The sequence below is a fragment of the Elephas maximus genome, chromosome 2, assembly GCF_024166365.1.
Source record: "Elephas maximus indicus isolate mEleMax1 chromosome 2, mEleMax1 primary haplotype, whole genome shotgun sequence".
Lineage (NCBI taxonomy): Eukaryota > Metazoa > Chordata > Mammalia > Proboscidea > Elephantidae > Elephas > Elephas maximus.
The window spans coordinates 13584954-13608579 of record NC_064820.1 but is presented as its reverse complement, the minus strand read 5'-3'; the positions used below and the strand labels follow the sequence as shown (position 1 = coordinate 13608579).

The 23626-nt window shown below is 40.1% G+C and overlaps 1 protein-coding gene across 2 annotated transcripts in view; it reads left to right on the top strand.

Moving 5' to 3' along the window:
- CTNND2 (catenin delta 2) overlaps positions 1 to 23626 on the top strand; it is a 1201869-nt gene that overhangs the window by 884419 nt on the left and 293824 nt on the right. For both annotated transcript variants that reach the window (XM_049861022.1, XM_049861014.1), the window contains exon 11: positions 8695 to 8908. In XM_049861022.1, the coding sequence (XP_049716979.1) occupies positions 8695 to 8908 (214 nt within the window). The remainder of the gene's footprint in view (positions 1 to 8694; positions 8909 to 23626) is intronic.

Here is a 23626-nt window from a genome sequence, read left to right as displayed (position 1 = left end):
ATTTAATCCCATTAATTATCTACCAGATTGAATTCATGATCTGTTAAGTAATAGTTTACACACTACTTGAGACTTATTACAAAGTTATAACTCTGAATTGTGCACTTCCACTGGCCTTATCCTATGCTGTACCAGCATATTATTAAATTAATTTGCATTTTGACCCAGTAATAAGTTAAGACTATTCTTTAACAAGTTGATGCAGTTCCTTGACAGATAACATTTATTGAGCATTTTATTAACCACTTTGCATTTGAAGTCTCATTTAAACCTCGGAACAATCCGAGGAGGTAGGCTCACACTTATTTATGTTTGATAGACATTTAAGTAACTTGCCTGAATGGCCACAGGTTTAAGAGGAGAAGCTGTGATCTGAAACCAGGTGATCCAGCTCCAGAGTTCCCACCCCGCAACCACTGTGATACCCTACCTCTGTAAACACAACTAGAAATGAAGCATAGTTCATCCTGGTTCCTCTGTTGAATGTAGAGAGCAGGTATTTCTGCAAACCGTATTGTTAAATTGTTGGTAGGTGCTATCAAGTTGGTTCTGACTCATGGTGACCCTGTATACAACAGAAAGAAACACTGCTCAGCCCTGAGCCATCCTCACAGTCGTTGTTATGCTTTATCCCATTGTTGCAGCCACTGTGTCAGTCCATTGCAACCACTGTGTCAGTCCATCTTGTCTAGGGTCTTCCTTTTTTGTTGACCCTCTACTTTACCAAGCATGATGTCCTTCTCAGGGATTGCAGAGACAGTTATATTACCTCTCAAAATTCTCAAAAAGGTATCTACTCTAAAACTACGGTAGAAATGTACTTCCGTTTTATTCAGGGGTGGCTACATGAAGAAACATCAATTCAGATTATATGGAGACCTTCATTGTTCCACTGGCTTTACTATAAGGGAAACGGTTGTGATTCACTGAGGTAAAAATATGCATTTTACAAACATAACTGTAAGTTCTACCTTAAATTTGAAAGTGATATTCAGTTACCTCAAGTTAAAGCTCTAGTTTTGCATCCACAAATTTTGTATGTTCCATAACCTTTTTAAGCAGAGAAAATTATTTAAATATTGATAAGAAATCTATAGCAATTATATCTCTTTATTTTGTAGACACCATTGAAAAATAGCAGTTAATTGGAAATTTAGTAAAATCGCTGAGTCCTCAAGTGCTTTTTTAATTTTTTTTTCTAATTTATTTTATTTTTGTTGTTGTTGCAAATATACACAACAGAACATGCACTACTTCAGGTATTTCTACAGGTACAATTCAGTGACATTGATTACATTCTTTAAGATGTCCAATCATTCTCACCCTCCTTCTCTGAGGTGTTCCTCCCCCATTGACATAAACTCACTGCTCTGTAAGTTTCCTATCTACTCTTTCTAGTTGCTGTTGTCTATTTGATCTCATATAATTTTTTTTTAAATAGATCTTAAAAGAGTATAATGCTCAAGGCAGATATTCTTTACTAGTTAAACTAAACTATCGTTTGGTTTTAAGGAGACTTCAAGTGGTGTTTTTGTTTTAAGGTTTAAAGGTTATCCCAGGGCAATAACTTATCTGGATTTCATGAGAATTTGAAATTTTCTTCTACATTTTCCCCTTTTGTTCAGGAATCTTCTATAGAATCTTTGATCAAAATGCTCAATAATGGTAGCCAGGCACCATCCACTTCTTTCTTTTTAATTAGTTCTTTCTATAAACCAGTTCTCAGACATTGTGACTTGGTTGTCCATAATACCTGTATATACTGTTTCTCCTGCAAACTCGTTTAAACTTACTGAGTCTCAAATCCAGTTTTGTTTCTTTTAGCCCTAAGCCCAAAGCTCAAAGCCCATTTTGATTAAAATGAATCCATCAGTGAGAGGTATAGAAATGGTCCATAACTGTTTTGAGGGTCTTATTTCACATCCAGTAGGTAAGACTGTTTAATAACAAGGTCTTTTTGATGTTTTTGTAATCAAACTAGTTTGAAAACGTTTCATTTAAAGATGGCCACTTCTTACTGTTGATCTCCTGTATGTTCTTTGGTATTTCAGGATGTCGCTAGTCCATTACATGGTGGCTTTGTTTTAACAAATGAAAGAATGAAAAAGACCACAGTTGAAATTTAACATCATGAACAGTTATATAGTTTATGTACATGTCTTATAGTCCATAACCCAGTGTACTTGTTCAAATGATTCATTAGGAAGACTTACATATCTATATAAAAAGCTTGGGTCACTTGTCTAAATTTGGTGTCGAAAGATCATATAGTTCTTACAAACATGAAAGGGCTTGAGTCAAAGTCTTCTGACAAAACTTTAGTTTCTTCTCTCTTCTTGTCCTCCTCACCCCCCAGTTCCAAATGCCTCCTCCTTTCAAATGCAGAGCAAAATGTCTCATTGGTTTACATTGATGCTGCAGGTTTTGAAATTATTTTTGAAATAATTCGTTGCCATCAACAGTTAGCAGCCCATGCCCTCAGGGCGTCACTATCCTCAAAGCAACTTTTCATGGTATTTTCTAAATGGAGACAGGTACCTCCCAAGAGGAATCATGTTATAAGCTGTAAAAATCATTTTTTAACCCACTATATATACATCATCATTATTATAACTTTATGAAGACTCTCCTGAACATATAAACATTATTATAATTGCGTATGTTATAAATTATTTATTGATGTTGATATTAATGATAATAGCTAATTCATTGGCAAATATTTTTTTTATTTTCAGCAAACGCAGGTTATATTAAGAGCAACAAATCCATGAAATGTTGAGGCCCCGTGCTTTGCAGTGGGTGATACTGCATCACTTGCGTTTTCCTTCTGTTGTGTTACTTGCCCACCCGCTTGTTTTCTGATTTAAAAGACTTATACACATTCTGCCTTGCAAGGAAAGGGCAAGGGAACACCCATTGCATCTTACTTTTCGATGATTTTTAGATACTTTCAGTCCTGCAGTTTGACTTTGGAAATTAGTTCAAAGTAGTGGATGATGTGGAGAGTGGGGAGAGCAGTTTTCATCCCCCCATCCCCCAGTGCAAAGTGGGCGACCCTCACTAATTCTGTGCACGTCCACCCAGCCTGCTTCTCAAGATTGTCTATACTCGGGTTAACAGTGCCTCCTCTGCAATGCACCTGGCAGGTAGGCAGTAGGCCATGGTTTTACTCGACTTGGTTGATTAAATCTTCTTTGGTTTCTCTTGGGTGTGGATGGGCTTTATCCGCCTCCATCTTATTACACCTTATAGACCGTCTCTCCGTCTAGATCTCTGAAGTTCATACCCAGGCAGAAAATAAAGATGAGCCATTGACATAGGACCATTGACTAACATGGATCATCTTAGGAATCATGTGATAACCAATTTAAGACTGTCTATTCAGATTCTGTCAGATTCAGAAAAATAGCAGGTACGAAATTTATTTATTCTAGGTTTAATCCCAGCTATCCCTTTTCCTATATGTATGTCAACATGGATTTTTGCTTTTGTTTTTATACATCACCACTATTCCTTTCTAAACTATTTGCAACACCCCAAACAGAAACTCTGTACCCGTCAAACAATTAACACATTAAACATCCCGTTTTCCCTCTCCCAACTGTTAGTAACCACCAATCCACTTTCTGTTGTAATGCAGTTGCCTGTTCTAAATGTTTCATGTAGGTAGAATAGCACAATTTTTGTCTTTTTGTGTCTGGCTCATTTCACTTAGCATAATGTTTAGAAGGTAACATTGATTGTTTTTTTTTGTTTTGTTTTGTTTTCAAATCATTTGTATTGCCATATATAACCTGAATCACACAGGCAGTCTTAGAAGGAAAAGAACAAGTGGCAAGATTGGAGTTTGGGGTCATTCCGCACGATGATGAGCAGGGGAGTAAGGTGAGAGGCTAAACACATCAGAAATGACAGTGTGGGGACCAAAACGAGGGTTCTGCCTGTTGGACACAGAGGGATCAGTGGGGAGGAGAAGTAGGCAATGGATCTCTCTCATTTAGAGGGAGAGGAGGAAAAGGCACCATTTCAAAGAAGATAGTTTCCCCTGTTATTTTTTCAGATAGAAGGTTTACTTTACATATGCTTAAGAAATGCTGGTTTGGAGGCTTAGATTGATTTAAGGTTGGATACGAGAAGACACTAGAGGGGCTGGAGAGCAAGCAGGATTTGGGAGAAAAGCAAGGCAGAGGGGACATGTAGAGGATAGTGTTCAGACTCATGCCACAGCCACCCAGAAGTCCTGCAATGAAATAAAACCGGTTTCTGTCAAGTCGATCCCAAGTCATGGCAGTCTCCTGTGTGTCAGGGTAGAGCTGCGCTCCGTAGGGTCTTCAGTGGCTGATTTTTTTGGAACTTTATCACTAGGCCTTTCTTGTAAGCTAACACCCCGCTTACAAGCTGCCTCTGGGTGGATTCGAACGTCCAACCTTTTGGTTAGCGTCTGAGCATGTTAACTGTTTGTACCTCCCAGGGACTCCTGCAATGCAATAAAGGCTCTGCATAAGAGAAGTGAAAGTCTATTTCACATCTTCTGGTCTAGTCCTGCTGAGGGGCAACAGAAGAAGCGGGGGGAGCCAAGGACCGGATCATCACAGTTCATATATATGAATGTTTAAAACTCAACTCTGACAGGTGTTTGGTTAGAACACTGAAGAAGGAGTCTCACATTACTAGATAGAATTCAGCCCCAGGAACCCAAAAGATTTTAATATAGGTGATCTGGTGACTCAGAACAACAGCAAAAGGATTTGTTGTTATGTTTGTGTTTCTCTAAATAGATTAAAATAGAACCTAAGATCTAATTATAAATTTGGGCGTATCACATTAATTAGGCTCACAATGTAAAACTTGTGTTCTCTTTATACATTTATGAGGTCATTTTGCGGTCATTTTATTTTCCCTTTGAATGTTTTGGAATAATATTTTAATAGCTTAGTTCATTACATATGAATGGAATATATTATCTATATTATCATGAATTAGAAATATTAATTAAATTATACGTATAGCTAGAATATATACCTATGGATAGAACAGACCAGATGGATAGGTAGGCAGGTAGGTAGATAAGTGCATAGGTGGACAGATAGATTTCCTGTACCATCCACTTTTAAGTATATAACTGACAGGTTCACTGTAAGGATGGATTTATTATCTTTTTTAATGGCTTCATCATTATTCAGAAAACTAAACCCCGAGAATTTTAAAGCAAATACACAGGCAAAGAAGAAATGACATTCATGTCTTAATCTTTTCATATGAATGGAATATCCCTTCTGAAGTGTTATAATGAAGTGGATGTTGTTATAATTCAGATTTCTATGTACAAGACACAAACTTCATCTCTCTTGGGTGATTTCCAGGCAGGCCCTAGGTGAAACTGTAAATTGGACAAAACTGTTTTCTGATCCTTTTTTAATTGACCCAATAATCCCTTTAGCCACCTCCCTCTACAGGTACCCTAACTGCTCACTGGCTGTGCAGGCACCATAGGAAGCTAAAACCAAAAAAAAAAAGAAAACCATTGCCTTCAAGTTGATTCTGACTCATCGCAACCCAATAAGACAGAGTAGAACTGCCCCATAGTGTTCCCAAGGTTGTAATCTTTACCGAAGCAGGCTGCCACCTCTTTCTCCTGCTAAGCTGCTGGTGCGAATCCACCGACCTTTCAGTTAGCAGCTAAGCACTTAATCACTGCGCCACCAGAGTTCCTTTACAGAAAGCTAATGCCCTGCTTACAAGCCCTGTCCCTCCTCTGAGTCCTCCTCCCCTTCCTGTCCTGGTCCCATTCTCACAGGAGGTGCAACATGGATATACACATTCATGTTCTGCAAGTTAGGGAAGGAGCGTCCATGAGTTCTGTGAGGATTTCAACTTCTTAGGCTTACATTTTGTTGATAGTGGAAACTAATTCCTATAAGCATATTCCGAATCGTCTAGGTATCCACCAAGTGTGAATGACTCATTATGTGTGTAAGTTGATGCAGGAAGAGCTGTCCTAGCCCCTGGGTACATTCTCTCCATTTACAAAAGGATTCTTTTTTTCATTCAAGAGGGATGTTACTCAGTTTTGAAAAGCACTGTTTTAGCTGATCTGAGAAATATTAACTATGGCGGGTTATGAATTATCCTCCCCCATTCAGCCAACAAATATATATTCAGCAAATATATTCATTCAACAAATAGTTCTGTGTTCCAGGCATTGCTATAGGCACTTGGGATAGGCATGTATCTGTGAAAAAAGCACGGAGATTGCCCTCCCAGAATATATACCCTAGAAGAAAAAGACATAACAAAAAACATGAGAAATAAGCAAGTTACAAGGTGTTACTTTCTATGGAAGAATTCTATAACAGGTTAACATAAAACAAGAATGCTGGATTGGAAAGTAGCTTTGCTTCAGACTGTTACTTTTTTTTAACAGCTTTATTGAGATATAGTTCACATACCATACACTTTTTCCGTTTAAAGTTACAATTAAGTGGTTTTGGTATTTTTGCAGGTAGGTGCAACCTCACCACAGTCAAATTTAGAACAGTTTTCATCACTTCAGAAGGAAATTCCATACCCTTTGTCCATTAACCTCCCTAGCTCCCATCCTCCCTAACCCTAAAAAAAAAAAAAAAAAAAAAAACCCTAAGCAGCCACTAATTTACTTTATAATTCTAAGGATTGAACTCTTCTGGATATTGTTTATGGTTGGAATCATACAATATGTGGTCTTTTGTATTTGACTTTTTTCACTTAGGGTATTGTTTTCAAGATTCTTTCATGTTGGAGCCCTCGTGGTTCAGTGGTTAAGAGCTCGGCTGCTAACCAAAAGGTGTAGACATATATTTTCATTTTTTCATAGACATATACCTAGGAGTGGAATTTCTGAGTTATATGGTAACTCTAAGGTCTCTGGAAACCCTGGTGGTGTAGTGGTTAAGAGCTACGGCTGCTAACCAAGTGGTCAGCAATTCAAATCCAGTAGGCATTCCTTGGAAACCTAATGGGGCAGTTCTGCTGTGTCGTATAGGGCCTGAGTCGCTGCATGGTGTAAACGGTTAAACACTTGACTACTAGTCGAAAGATTGGCATTTCAAAACCACCTGGAGACGCTTCCGAAGACAGGCCTGGTGATCTGCTTCTAAAAGGTCACAGCCTTGAAAACCTCCTGGAGCAGTTCTACTCTGCACACGTGGGGCCGCCATGAGTGAATCAACAGCAACTAGCAATACCAACAAAAACATGGTAACTTTATGTTTAGCCGATTGAGGAATGCCAGACTGTTGTCTAAAGCAACAGCACCACCATTTTACCTTCCTGTCAGCAGTGTGTGAAGGTTCTGATTGCCCTCTGTCCTCGCCAACACTTGTTATCATCTGACTTTTTTATTCTAGTCATCCTAAAAAAAAAACCAAACCAAACCCACTGCCATCGAGTCGATTCCAACTCATAGCGACCCTATAGGACAGAGTAGAACTGCCCCGTAGAGTTTCCAAGGAGTGCCTGGCAGATTCGAACTGCCGACCTTTTGGTTAGCAGCCATAGCACTTAACCACTATGCCACCAGGGTTTCCATTTTCATATAAAACACAGAACTATTCAAAAGCAGCTATGCTGTTAAAAACTTGTTGAATTACTCCATGTTAACTAGCCACTTTATTTTTTTGTTTCCAACTTAAGTTTTAAAATTGATCTAAAATTCAAGGGACAGTAGGAAAGACATGCACCTGGAAGCATACTGCCATTTGGTTTTCACTCACTTATGATAAAAATACTGTCTAAAAAAACACTAAAATTTAACGTATTTTTTGTTATCAAATAAGCATATAGCATGTCTTAGTCTTAATATTTTGACTCTCATTGCAAGTGACTTTCTTATTTTCCCATATCTTCTCGGACGAATATCCTTGTATCAGTTCTTCTGGTTTCTCATTTAGCTTCTAGTTCCTTTGAAATGTTTGAAGTATTACCCTATTAAGCATAATTTTCACATTTTGTACATCAGTCCTGCAGACCTTTAAGACACTGGTTAAATTTAATAAATCTAAGGAATGAGAAAGACTCTGATGCCTTTTGCTCCTCCATCTGGTTCATGCCACAGGTGGGTGGCATATTTTTATGGAGAGAAATGTCCAAGACACCCATCAAAAAGTTAAAATCACCTTTCCAAAATTCCATAGCTTAAAAGAAAATGCATTTGAATTTTTATTGGTAGGATATTAAAGCAAAGTAAAGGCAATGAAAGCTAAAGATAACATTTTTTTTTTTCCTTTCTGTCCCTTAATTCAACTCAGTGCAATTAATTGTAGCAAATATAAGAAAAATACGTTTTGGTTTAGATGTTATTTATTGTTGTTGTTAGTTGCTGTCAAGTCCACTTTGATTCATGACAACCTTATGTATCACAGACCAACATGTTGCCGGTCCTGCACCCTCTTCGTGATCACTGGAATGCTTGAGTCCATTGTTGTGGCTCTTGGGTCAGTCTATCTCATTGAGGGTTTCCCCTCATTTCCACCAACACTCTACTTTACCAAATATATCCTTTTGCTAGTGATTGGTCTTTCTTGAAGATGTGTCCAAAGTAGGTGAACCAAAGGCTTGCCTTCCTTGCTTCTAAGGAGCATTCTGCTTGTGTTTCTTCTAAGGCTGATTTGTTCATTCCTTTTCTCTAAAGCAAAAGTGGTGTCTTTGCTCTTTCAGATAAGGCGACAAGGAGGCATACAGCTCCTGGTGGACCTGCTGGATCACCGGATGACGGAAGTCCACCGTAGTGCCTGTGGAGCTCTGAGGAACTTGGTGTATGGGAAGGCCAATGACGATAATAAAATTGCCCTGAAAAACTGCGGTGGCATCCCAGCGCTGGTGAGGCTGCTGCGCAAGACCACAGACCTGGAGATCCGGGAGCTGGTCACAGGTTAGAGACCATTGTTAACATCGTGGTTGACTCTCAAGATCAGTGTGTCATTATCCAGCATGGTAGCAGATGTGCTGAGTATTAGGCTCATGACCTTTCAGAGTGCTAACATCGCAGTGGGCCTCATTATGTGTTTACAAATGAATAAACAAGTGAATAAAATGGTATCGAATGTAAAGCACATGTATTGATATAAGGACGAGGTGTGCGAGGTATTTGTTGTTGTTAGTTGTCGTCGAGTTGATTCTGACTCGTGCAGACTAGAGGTATTGGTAATAAGGTATAAATTCTGGTTATAGTGTGGCTCACAGCAGAGAGCTTAAGGTAATTACAGTTAATCTCTTGAATAAAATATTTATGCCTATTAAATGTCAGAAAGTTACATTATTCAATGTTGAAGAAGTTTACGAAGCTGAACGGGAAAGAAAGCCTTTCTGTGACCATAGAACTTTTGAGTTCTGTAGATGGAGGTAATAATACCCACCTCATAGAGCTGTGAGGATTTGATAAATGTGAGTGTGTCAAGCACTTAGCACCTGCCTTCACTGGAGTATGTGTGAGTGCTTGGTAGCTGTTAGCTGCCAACCTTTTCTTTTGAAATGTGCAGTCTCACTTATTGGAGTGCCAGTGATATAAGTGATTGCAAAATAACGTTTCAAATTACTATAATGTTTACCCTTTTTTCATTATGCTTATTGCCATTCTAGGTGTTAAGTGTTTTGGGGTTCATCCAAGTATTTGAGCAGGTATTTGCCAAGTGGGTTACAAAGTTGACTCTCAAACAAGGATCTTTTTTTTAAATATCCATGATTCTACTCACCTTATCTCAACTTAAAATTTCCTTGTAGCCATGCTGGTGATCAATATGTGGATTTGTTTATTAAGACAATATACTACTTAAGCCAGAGAGTCATAAGTGTTTGTTCTTTCCTGAGCCAAGGCTCCCAGCTTTAACATATCTCAAATTTATACCTTTAAGATTATTGTCAAGAGCCCTGGTGGTGCAGTGGTTAAGTGCTCAGCTGCTAACCGAGAGGTCAGTGGTTTGAGCCCCCCAGCTGTTCTATGGGAGAAAGGTGTAGTAGTCTGCTTCTGTAAAGATGTACAGCCTTGGAAACCCTATGGATCCTCGGAGTCCCCGTGAGTCACAATCAACTCGACAGGATGGTTGTCACAGCTCGTTCACATTCTTAGTTCAATTAGAATCAGACCTCTCCTTTTTTCTTATATTCTTTCTGTAAGCTGGAGAATTGTCTTTGTGAGTTACAATTGTTATTGTTGTGTGTTACAACAATGGGCACAAGCATAACAACGATCATGAGAATGGCACAGGACTGAGCAGTGTTTCCTTCTGTTGTACAGAGGGTTGCTAGGGGTCAAAACCAACTCGATGACACCTAACAACATAACAGCAAGAAAGGGTTACAATGCTACTAAAGTAGTGTTTTACATTAAACAAATGTGGGTTGACATGGGTCAGGTAAGGTAAAACTGTTATTATCCCCACATGATGCCTGGGATACTTTGAGTGAGTTAAATAAATGAAACATACCCTGCCATTATCCATCTGTCCTCATCTCTGTGGGTCCATGGGTTTAGGTTGGAAATGCCCAAAATAAAAGACTGACTGAATGTCATGGAAAAAAAACAAAAATCTATGGTGCTTCTTGTGTGTTAAGATCTTGCCAGTGGATATATGGTGTCAACAGAACTGAAGGAGTTATCTTCTGTTTGTCTTATGCATCTTTGTCATGATTCAAAAGACTTGGATTTTACCAAAATTTAAATCCTCTCCAATGCAAAACCGTTGTGTGGAAGCCTCCTGTTTGATGACTTATCTCATGGCCAAGACAACTCAGCCACATGCAGAAGGTTGAGATGATTGATTGATGGCTTTAAGATGGAAAGGAAATGGAAGCATCGCCCCTGTTCTGTGACGTCTGCCACTGCAGCGTGGCCCACACTGTGTCTCATATGTGAAGTAACTATAAAGGAACTGTCAGCTACTCTGTTACCTTGAGTATGGTTCAGACAGATCCTGGGTGTCATCCGTTAGATAAACCCGAGCGTCATCTGTGTACACCTGGGCAATGTCATGGATTTTTATGGGAGCCACTTTTGGACACATCAAAGGCAGATAACTTCTTCATAATGCCAAGATTTTCATGGTAGCATGTTGGCTGTAGGAAAGATGTTAGTACTTGATATACAGGCAGGAGCTTACCTCTGCTTCTGCTCCTTTTGAGAAGAGGCAGTCTTTGTACCCATGGTCATGTCATGACCTGAAGTTTCTTTATGCACATGGGCTGGTGGCTGACGCTCTCTCCACCTCCCCTTCTAGAAGAAGTGCTGCCTTCTGCCACAAATGCCTTCCAAACCATCAGAGCCACAGTATGTGTACCAAGAAAGGAGAATTGACCAAGAGTTACTGGGGTTGTAGTTTTAAAAGATGTTTTCTACCTTCTTAGAGGTGGGACCTTGTTGAGGTTGGCTGAACTTCTGGCATGAGTTTCACCTTTTTCAAAAAAAGTGTGTCGCCAGAAAATTTTGCCAGGGTGAAGTTCATGGTTTCTGGAGTTGCCATCTGGGTACTCTTGAAAAACAATAAGCACCTCGATCAAGCTACCACTCTAGAAAAGGAAATCGGCAGCGGACATCTAAGAGAACATTCCAGCAAGTAAGAAGTTGCTGCTGCGAACAGAGCTGCTTCTCATCCTAAATATCCATACTGGTAGAAAAGTGTGGATGCCGGGAAACCTGAAGGACTGTGATGGTACTGTTTTAACACAGCATCGATGGTACACATCTAACCAAAGGTGGCCCTGCTAAAAACTGAAGCAAAAATAAAATATGCCAAAATACATACACTTCAAAGAACATTAGTTATTTTTAATCTTCAGCACTGTCCATGGTTGTCCAGCAAGTGAGCTGTGAAAGCTTGGGTCCTGTCAGCTCTGGCAGTTTGGGTATCTGGTTTTTAGCGCAGGTAATCTGGTTTAACCTCAAAATCAAAGCAAACCCATTGCCGTTGAGTCAACTCTGACTCATAGGAACTCCATAGGACAGAGTAGAACTGCCCCATAGGGTTTCCAAGGAGCGGCTGGTTGATTTCAACTGCCTGCCTTTTGGATAGCAGCCAAGTTCTTAACCACTGTACCACCAGGGCTCCAGTTTAACCTCAAGGTAATCCATTCATCTCTTCTATTATTCTCTTTCCACTCCTTCTCCAAGACTCCTGTAGGCTCAAGTCTGATGAACTTTCTAGTACAATAAGCCATTCTGTGTGAATTCAGGCACTTGCTCCATTCTTTACTCATATGTTCAGCAAATCCCTTTGAATTTCTACAGGATGTCAGGTGCTATACTAAGCCTGGGACATCTTCATGGACAGGTTTGACATTCAGCTGATCTCCATGAGCACAGCCACTTTGATGCTAAGCCAGCATCCATTGCAGTGAGTCAGAGCCCTGGTTCTGAATGGTTGGCTACCATTGAGTGGGCCTCCGACTTATGGCAACTCCATGCCTAATGGAACAAATCACTGCCTGGCCCTTAAAAAAAGCCCTTACTGGCTGTTAAATAATTAGAGTGATGTCTCTGATAAGTGTGTCTCCATTTTAGAAACTTAACTACATAAGCAGCAAGGACTTGGAGCACTGGACGCTGGAGCAGATGATGAGCGTGTATGAGTGAGAAGTGTGTCTCCACTTGTATTTGTCTCGAATCCTTTTTTTTTTTTTGGAATTAGTTTAGATATTTATACATGGATTAAATGAAACAGTGACTTAATTGCAATGACTTCCATTGTGATTCTCCAGAGAACACAATACAGAGTTCAGCAAGAAGCCACCTCATACACCACAGGGAGCCCCAGCAGCGCACAAGCATTTTTTCTTGATTTCTCTTTCCTGCCTGTTAGCAAATGCATGAGAATAAATGAGTGTGCTGAGAAACAATATGAAAGGATGGGGGGGATAACATCCTGTAGGTGTTTCCACACTAAGATGTTTTGTAAACAAATATTCAAGAGAAGCATTTCACAGATGTTTTAAAAGGCGAAGCGTGATTTTTTTAAAAATCTACCCGATTTTAGATTAGACCTAGTCTTTCTATCCAGCAGGACCGACAGTGTCGAGAGCACCGAGTTATAAATAATAGAACACAAAAAGAAATGATCCTGCAAAAGATTTAAATTATTTATTGAATATTGCTTGGCAAACCATTTGAACAATAATAAAATGTTAAAATCGAGGTATTTACATGCACTGACATTCAACACGATAAACACGCATGCTTAAAGCAGCAGCTGCCTGTTTGCACTGCACTATCTATTCACAGCAGAATATATTTAGCCATTGCCTGCCAGGCCTTTCAATAAATAATTTTCTTCCTAGGCAATAATTGCTACGAGATGATGATCAGAATTTTATTTAAAGCCAGTTGAAGCTATTATATGCTCACCATTACTTGAAATCCTCCTAAGCAAATAAACTTTGATTAGAAATGCTGCAAGTCTTTTGGGCTTGCCTAATATGTTTTTTCTCTCCCTAAATATGGAGATAATCAACCTAAATTTTGAAATGCCCAACTAAAGATTTCAGGATGTTTTAAAATCATAATAAAACCATTTTTATGAAACCATAGAACTTAATAAATAAGTTGTATTTCCATTAAAGCAAGTGTCCTTGAGAGTTCTACTTTTGCAAGCGTAGAGTGTATTCTTTCATCTTAGCTTCACAGGTCCAAACCGTCTTTCCTTTTAATTAAGGAGGCAGGCTTCATTTTAACTATTTTACTTTTTGGCATTGTTATTGTCGTTAGTTGCCGTCAAGTCAGCTTCAACTTATGGCAGCCCCGTATAAAACAGAAGGAAATGTTGCTCAGTCCGGAGCCATCTTCTTGATCATTGGTATGTTTGAGTCCATTGTTAATGCTATTGTGTTGTCATGGATTGAATTGTGTCCCCCAAAAAATGTGTGTATCAACTTGGTTAGGCCATGATTCCCAGTATTGTGTGGTTGTCCTCCATTTTGTCATTGTGATTTTATGTTGAAAGGATTAGGGTAGAATTATAACACCACCCTTATTCAGGTCATCTCTCTGATCTAAGGTAAAGGGAGTTTCCCTGGGGTGTGGCCTGTACCACCTTTTATCTCTCAAGAGATAAAAGGAAAGGGAAGCAAGCAGGAGTGGGAGACCTTATATCACCAAGAAAGCAGCACCAGGAGCAGAGTACGTCCTTTGGACACAGGGTCCCTGCACCTGAGAAGCTCCTCAGCCAGGGGAAGATTGAGGACAAGGACCTTCCTCCAGAGCCAACAGAGAGAGAAAGCCTTCCCCTGGAGCTGATGCCCTGAATTTAGATTTGTAATCTACTAGACTGTGAGAAAATAGATTTCTCTTTGTTAAAGCCATCCATTTGTGGTATCTCTGTTATAGCAGCACTAGATGACCAAGACACGTGTCAATCCATCTCATTGAAGTTTTCCCTCATTTTCATTGGCCCTCTGCTTTACCACGGAGTCCCTGGATACCACAAACGGTTAAGCACTTGCCTACCAGCTGAAAGACTGGTCTTTCCAAACTACCCAGTGGCACCACAGAAGACAAGCCTGGCAATCTGCTTGCAAAAACTCACAGCCAAGAAGACCTTATGGAGCAGTTCTGTTCTGCACACATGGGGTCACCATGAGTCAGAATTGACTAGACAGCAACTAACAACAACAACAACTACTACTTTACCAAACATGATATCCTTTTCTAGCAACTGGTCTTTCCTGATGATATGTCCAAAGTGAGCTAATAATGGAAAACCTTTATTTTTATTGAAAAACCAAGAAAACTAAACCCATTTCCATTGAGTCAATTCCAACTCTTAGAGACCCTATAGGACAGAGTAGAACTGCCCTATAGGGTTTCCAAAGTTGTAAATCTTACAACCTTTAATATGGGTTACATCTCAACTAAAGAAAACAAAAATCCTCACAACTGGACATGATAAACGGAGAAAAGATTGAAGTTGTCAAGGATTTCAGTTTACTTGGATCCACAATCAATGACCATGGAAACAGCAGTCAAGAAATCAAAAGAGGCATTGCATTGGGCAAATCTGCTGCAAAAGACCTCTTTAAAGTTTTGAAAAGTGAAGATGTCATTTTGAAGACTAAGGTGCGACTGACCCAAGCCATGGTATTTTCAGTCATTTCATATGCATGTGAAAGCTGGACAATGAATAAGGAAAATTCTTGAAGAAGAATTGATGCCTGCAAATTACGGTGTTGACGAAGAACATTGAATATACCATGAACTGCCAGAAGATTGAACAAATCTGTCTTGGAAGAAGTACAGCCAGAATGCTCATTGGAAACAAGGATAGTAAGACTTCGTTTCATGTACTTTGGACATGTTATCAGGAGGGACCAGTCCCTGGAGAAGGACATCATGCTTGGTACAGAAGAGAATCAGCAAGAAAAAGGAAGACCCTCAACAAGATGGGTTGACACAGTGGCTGTAACAATAGGCTTGAACGTGACAATGATTGTGAGCATGGCACAGGACTGGGCAGCGTTTCATTCTGTTTCACTTAGGGTCGCTATTGGCTGGTCCTGACTCGATGACACCTAAGAACAACAACAAATCTTTACAGAAATATACTGGCCCATCTTTCTCCTGTGAAGCACCTGGTGGGTTTGAATCACTGACCTTTCGGTTAGCAGCCAAGCACCTATCAGCATTAGGCCAGTTGATTAAATGCCTAATCTCCAAAGGACCCAAATCCTTCACTCTTTCCCAGATGTTAGGAAACACATCTATCGTTCAGGGAAATAAAGCAGTCCAAATACGTGTAGAAGCATGAGGGTTTAATAGTGCTGCTCTGTCTAAAATACATAGGACCTCAGTGGCCTGGTTTCTTAATTCATCTTCTTAAAGCAACTACTTGTGGGGGATTGGAATTGGCAAGGATGATAGCTAAATGTATTGTTTTCTTTTAATTTTTTTATCAAAGTGATAAATATATATGGTTAAAAAATGAAACACTATACAAATGCTTATAATGAAAGCGATGGTCCCATGGCTTGCCTGTCCTCCCCACCATTCCCTCTGAGGCGGTCAGTGTTAAGTTTTGCTTTTCTTAGTTTGCCTGTGGTTGTTTCATCCCTTTAAATGCTAATGCTTATTTTATTCTATCCAAATCAATTATCTTAGGCTATTCACACTGTTTTAGTCAGGGTTCTCCAGAGAAACAGAACCAGTGAGACATATATGTGTGTGTTTACATATATGGAGAAAGAGAGCGCTAACCGTTTGAGTGATTGTAAGGAGTTGACTTATGCAACTATGGAGAGAGGGGCTGGCAAGTCCAAAATCTGTAGGTCAGGTGACAGGCTGAAGATCCCTACAGTTTTGTGTCCCAAATCCATAGGTCAGGCAAAGGGAAGAGTGAAGGAGTTCTGGAAAAATGTCTGTTTGTAGTCTGGAGGCAAAATACACCCTAGAGAAAATTTTCATTTTGCTCTTAAGACCTTCAAATTGTTGGATGAGGCCCACTCACATCATGGAGGGTAATTACCTTTACTTAGTCCAACTGATTTAATCACATGTAACTACTTCATAACAGTCTCAACAAGTGTTGAACCAAATGACTAGGCACGGTAGCTGTTATGGATTGAATTGTGTTCCCCCAAAAATGTGTGTCAGCTTGGCTAGTTCATAATTCCCAGTATTGTGTGATTGTCCACCATTCTGTCATCTGATGTAATTTTCCTATGTGTTGTAAATCGTACCTTTATAATGTTAATGACGTGGGATTAGCAGCAGTTAGGTTAATGAGGCAGGACTCAATCTACAAAAAGAGATTGTGTCTTAAGCAAATCTCTTTTGAGACATAAAAGAGAGAAGCAAGCAGAGAGGCATGGGGGAACTCATCCACCAAGAAAGCAGCGCCAGAGGAGTATGTGTCCTTTGGACCCAAGGTTCCTGTGCAAAGAAGCTCCTAGACCAGGGGAAGATTGATAACATGGACATTCCACCAGAACTGACAGAGAGAGATAGCCTTCCCTTAGAACTGGCACCCTAAATTTTGACTTCCAGCCTCCTAAACTGTGAGAGAATAAACTTCTGTTTGTTAAAACCATCCACTTGTGGTATTTCTGTTATACCAGCAGTAGATGACTAAGACAATAGCCTAGCCAAGTTGATACATAAAATTAACCATCACAGGCACTGGCATCCCATTATGATGGAGGAGGATTTTTCACATTTGTGAAATCCAAAATGATGGGATCATTATCCTTAGTTCCTCTGCCACTTTAGTCAGTAACCTCAAATATAAGCCTCCATTTCTCCCATCAAATACAGTCATTATCTCATGACCAACCATTTTGTAAGATATTAGTCCCACTATTTCTTCTCCTTTCTCCTTCATCAACTGTCATCATACTTTCACTTTTACATTGTCAGGGTTGAAAATATGTGCACTTGATTATGTAGCCATAGTCAACCTTCCCGAGGTTTTTCTGTTGCTTGATTCTAAAAATTGAAAGCTAGAGAAGAACCCTGGAGTCACGATGGAAGAGCAGTCCCGTGTGGTACTTTACAATTGCTCTTCTTTTTCCCTGGGTTGCCATTGACGATATCTGTCAAAGAAAAATGTTTCCAGCATCACATGTGAATGGACCCTCCGTTTTTACACTCTTATCTGTTGCTATGGCCACAGCATCAACCTTTTTCATCATTGCAGTTGTAATTAATTCTCCCTTCTTCCCTCATTGAGTCCCTCAGTGAGTAGTTAACATGTTTGGCTGGTACATCAAAGGTTAGAGTTTTGATTCACCCAGGTCGAAGTACCCACAGGTGCCTCAGAAGAGAGACCTAGCAAACCTACTTCTGGACAGTCAGCCATTGAGAACCCTGTGGAGCACATGGAATCGCTGTGAGTTGGAATCAACACAAAGGCAACTGGGTTGGTTTTTCCCCGTAGATATTCCTCCCAAAATCCTCTGCCTTTTGGGTGACTAGTCTTTAGAGCTGCTACAGGCCTCCTGGGTTGGAACCTCTATCCCGTATATCCCATACCCTCCTCTCTTTTGGTTAACTTCCTTAAAACTTCTACGAAAGTGTGCTTGGGAGATGAAATTCTGAAAATGTCAGTATTCAGTCCTCACACCTGGTAGATAATTTGCTAGATAATAATTCTAGATAGAAAATCTTTTTCCTTAGGAATATTTTCTGTAATTTTTTCCTTGATACTTTGAAGTTCTATGATAATATATCTGGTAGTATGTCTTGTTGTTATTGGTGTTGGACACTTCCGATTTAGAGCCATGATCTTCTTCAGCCCTAGAACATTGTCTTTTATCATTTAAAAAAGAATTTTCATATCTCCCTTTTCTCTGCCCTCCCTATCTAGAACTATTATTAGTCAGATTTTGAACCTCTTGATTTGTTCCTATCTCTTTTCTTTTGTTATATCGTTTGGAACCCTTTGTCTTTTTGTAATACATTCTGAGAGATTTCTCTAATAGCCAGTATTTTCCCCCAGCCTGTTTATTATGAGTGTTGTTTTATTTGTTTGTTTGGCAAGGCATCATGGGAAATCATCTTTTTATTTTTAATTTTAAGAATTCAGTGTTGTGCTGTGCTTTTTTTTTAACAGCTTCTGTTCTTGTTTTGTGAATGTAAAATATTCTTGAATTTCTCTAAGGCTATTAGATATAGGGTTTGTTTTCTCTTTATTTTGAATTGTATCTGTTTTATTTTCCTCTGCTTCATTTTTTTCTGTTTCTTCTTATGGTGGTCTTCCTCAGTGAGTTTGCCAGTTTAATTTAAATGTGTGGTGATCCTCAGTTTTCTACCCATTTGTAAGACTGAAGGGTTATAGGATTTGTCTGAGCTTCGTGCCCCTGGGTGAAGCTTGTTAACTGTGAAGCTTTAATCCAGTGTGAGCAGGTGGCAGTGAGCTGTTGTAATGGGGAGTCCTATAAACACCTTAATGAGGAAGGCTTTTCTCTAAGGTTCATATATCCAAGTTAGCTCTTTAGTTCTCCTGTAATGGAATCAATTTGTTTGTAGAAGAATCTTCTGAGTAGTTTGTTTTGTTTGTTTGCCTGACGTGGGGATAGGGGTCAGTAATTTCTGGCTGCTGGTTCTTCTCTCCAACTAAGTAGGAATGGAGAATGAAAGGGTAAGTAACTATCCCACTCAATCAATCACCCATTTTTAGCCTTACATCTCATTTCCGCATCCCATACACCTGCCTTCACTGACTATGGCTCTTTCCTGGGGCTCTGATGGAAGAGTCAGTCCACTCATTGGCACGGATTCCCCTCTGGGCATATCCAGGGCTGTGCTGGCTTCCAGTCAGATTTACCAGCCAACCACCTCCATCGGGTTCCCATCTTGGAGAGTTACTCCTTCCACACTCTTCTTTATTCCCATATGTCTCTAATAAATAACTACCTCTCTACATGAGTTCTGAGCAATTCAAAAAATAAAACAAAGTATAAATACCGCTAAATATTATTTCTGCTGCTGATAAAAGCTAAGTTAATAGCATTACTTTAGGCCTGTTAACCAAGTGAGCTTGCTAATTCAAGAGCGGTCTGAGAGTATCGTTAACTGAAAACCCTTTATAGAAGAAGATACAGGAGCAGAGAGAAAGCATTCCCCTATTAACACCTCCAGCCTTTTTTCTCTCTTATCCTATTTGCCGGGGGTGTGGCTTATTTCCTCAAACCAAACCCACTGCCATCGAGTCTATTCCGACTCATAGCAACCCTATAGGACAGAGTAGAGCTGCCCCATAGAATTTCCACAGAGCAGCAGGTGGTTTCAAACTGCCAACCTTTTGGTTAGCAGCCGAGCTCTTAACCACTGTGCTACAAAGGAGAAGATAAGAGAGTTTGTCAGGATACTCTTCCTCCCATCTTCCAGGGGATTTGGGAGGACCACCTGGAACTCCTAGTGGACAGGAGTTTACACCAAAGACCTCTGGAATGGGCCAGAGTAGCTTATTGTTTAAATCAAATCCAAGATCACAGTGTTCCTAAGACTTAAAATTAGATCCCAATTATATTTCTCATCCCAAATAATGTGCAACCAGGTTGTCCAACATAGCATATCAGAGATTCTAGAGTCAGATTAAATAATACTGTAAAGATAAAAATGAATACATTCTAGTAATAAAATTCCAGCAATGTAGAAATTCTTAGAATTTTAATGTAAACCCCTCCAAATATCAAACTCCCAAGGAGAGATTAAAAATCAAAGTTTAAATCCACTTTCATGTTGAAGTCCAAAGACATTAAAGTTCAAAGGAATTAAAGTCTAAAAATCAATATCTCTTGCCATTATGTGTTAAAGTTCAAAGTCCCCAATTCTTAAGTTAGCTAAAGCGTAAAAACCATCTTCCCTGTTTTTTGTTTTTGTTTTGTTTTTTTCATTCTGCGCAATCTCAGCTAGCAGGGTTCTCTGTGCCTCTGTGGGGTTCCGGTTCCTTCAGCAGCTGCAGCCAGGGATTCTTGCACTGAAATTGGTGAGGTTGTTTCAGGGCCTCAGAAGATTCTTTTTTCCAATGCCAACTCTCAACCATCTCAAGAAGCATCTTGGCTGTACTTCTTCCAAAACAGATGTGTCTATTCTTCTGGCAGTCCATGGTATACTTAATATTTTTCTCCCACACCATAATTCAAAAGCACCAGCCTTCAGTATAAATTACACCTTGACATAAAGAAAACAAAAATCCTCACAACTGGACCAATGAGCAACATCATGATAAACGGAGAAAAGATTGAAGTTGTCAAGGATTTCGTTTTACTTGGATCCACAATCAGTGCCCATGGAAGCAGCAGTCAAGAAATCAAACTAAATATTGCATTGGACAAATCTGCTGCAAAAGATCTCTTGAAAGTGTTAAATAGCAAAGATGTCACTTTGAGGACTAAGGTGCTCCTGACCCAAGCCATGGTATTTTCAATCCATAAAGATTACAGCCAAGAAACCCCTACGGACAGTTCTACTCTGTCACATGGGGCTGCGGTTAGTTGGGGACTGACTTAATGCAAACTAACAACAACTGCTAGAGGCCAAGTTGAAGACCAGGCTCTAGGCCTGTCAGCCAAGTAGTTTGCTAACACAGAACCTGAATGAGGTAGCCTTATCCACCATGGCACAGGTACCAGTTGGATGAGGGCAGCCTCCCTCCACCTTTACCACCCCTCAGGGCACATCCTGTGAAGACCGGGGGAACCTGAGCTCCCTGAAGCCACTCATTCCCTTGAGGAAGAAGAACAGAGTTAAACCAGGCCACTCCAGCACAGGGGTTCCTCAGAAAAGCCCATCCACCTCCCAGGGGCAGAGCAAGTGCAGGCATGGTAGAGGTCTGGAGTTATGCCAACAGTGTTCCATTCAAGGAAGAAGACAGCAGAGCTGGGGAAGGATCATTTTCTGCTAACACGGTATTGGTATTCTAATGGATCAACACTTGATGAACAATACAGATTTCTGGGCCCCACATCTCTAGGGTAAAAGCCTGGGTGTCCATATTTTCAACAAGAGCTGCTGGTGGTGCTTTGGTCATGCCCCTTTGAGAAACACCACTTTACCTCCATGAGGGCACCAGTTACTCTGTGGAGCAGAGTGGTGCGGGTTGAAAGACGCTGATAGGCTTTCAGAGATACCGACGTAATTTGTTGATAATAGTAGTTAAATGATCAAAACAAAAAGTATGGCCAATTTATCATTTTTGCAATTCAGAATGAATTCGAAGTCACCTCTTTTTCCTATATACTTGTTTGAGAGAGAGAGAAAAAAAAGAGTGACTTAAAAGTAGCAGAATTTACCTATAAGGACCTCGTAACTTACAACCAGCTGTAAGCAACTGTTAATGATGCTACTCTTAATTGGAGAGGGGCTAGCCTTCTGTTGTTGTATAATATCAAGTTGATTCCGACTCATAGCCACCCCATAGCCCTCTACTTCTGGACAAAACCATTTGGGATTTCATTAAAACCTCTAGTTATGGGTTTGATTGTGTCCCCTTGAAAAGAAATGTTAGGCTTCCAACCCCTAGTACCTGTGAATGTGAGCTGATTCGAAAATAGCATCTTTGCAGATGCAATTAGTTAGGTTAACATGAGGTCATGCTTGGGTAGGATGGGCCCTAATCCAACATCACTGGGGTTTTTATAAGAGGAAAAGAGGGAGTCACATGCAGGTGTTTCTCTGGAGACCCTGACTGATAGAGATTTCATATCAAAGGTTCGGTGTTAAAAGCAGTTCTAGAGGAACAGGATCTTAGAGATGAGTTTTCTGAATTGGACCTGGGGTTTCTGGAATTAGTTATTTATCTGATTAGATTTCAAGGCACTAATGGTGTTCCTTAGAAACCCTATGGGGCAGTTCTACTCTGTCCTATAGGGTGGCTATGAGTCAAAATCAACTTACTGCAACGGGTCTTTGTTTTAATGACTCTAAGATTCCTGGTGACACAAACCATTTGCTGTCAGCTACTGACTGAAAGGTTGGCTGTTCGAATCCACCCAGTGGTGCCGTAGGAGGAAGGCCTGCAAACTGCTTCCCAAAATTTACAGCTAAGAAAACCCTGTGGAACACAGTTCTATTCTGAAGTGCATTGGGTCACTATGAATCAGAGTTAACTTGATGGCAATGGGTTTAGTTTAGTTTTGTTTTGTTTTTTTAAAGACTCTGTATCCAGTAGTAAAGAGGGCGCTATAGTCCAGGGCTCAAGCATAACAGGGATTGTGAGGATGGCACAGGACCAGGCAGTATTTCATTCTGCTGTATATAGGGTCGCTATGAGTCAAAATTGAATCGATGGCACCTAACAACATAGTCCATGGAATAATTTGGCAGTAGAGATACGCAAAGTATCACCATCGGCCACTCCTAATCAAATACTTGCAAGAGGCAAGGTTCTGAGTGAGCATGTATTTTATACCTTAGAATTTTTTTTTTTCAAACTAACAAGTGTAATGAATGAAAGGGTCTTGTTGTTCCCATTTGTACTGGACAAAGTGGGAAAGAAAAATTCCCAGCTCAAGTGGCAAATCAATTAACTGGAAGTTTCTACATCTGCCCTGAAAGAAAACATCTCCTCTGGCTACTGAGCTTTCTGAAAACCAAAGTACTGTCATCCTGGAAGTGGCTGAATTACAACCTCACATAGTGTCTGATGTTAAATTGAGGGCATTGATCTGGGAAGAATGGGATCCAGAAAATTGGAATGGGACAAGTGGTTAGTCCAGATGAATCCCTAAATTCTGCTGAATCTTCTTTGCCAGTAGACACAGCCCTTCTACCCCCATCTAAGGAGGTTAACCTGATGAGCATGAGGAACCTGTAATGGCCTCACGTGAGGTACTTGCCTAACAAGACACTGACGACTGTCCTCAGGACCCATCCACCCCACCACCCATCTTTGCTTCTAGACCTATAACTAGGCTCAAGTTCCCAAACAAACCAGTTGCTGTCGAGTCAGTTCCGACTTTTAGTGAGTACCATACATGCAGAGTAGAACTGCTCCATAGGGTTCTCAAGGCTGTGACCTTTAAAAGCAGATCACCAGGCCCTTCTTCCAAGGCACCTCTGGATGGGTTTGAAGCACCAACCTTCCAGTTAGAAGTTGAGCACTTAATCGTTTGCACCACTTAGAGATGCAAGTCCCATGAGGCTCCGAAGGGTAGGTACAAAGTATGACCT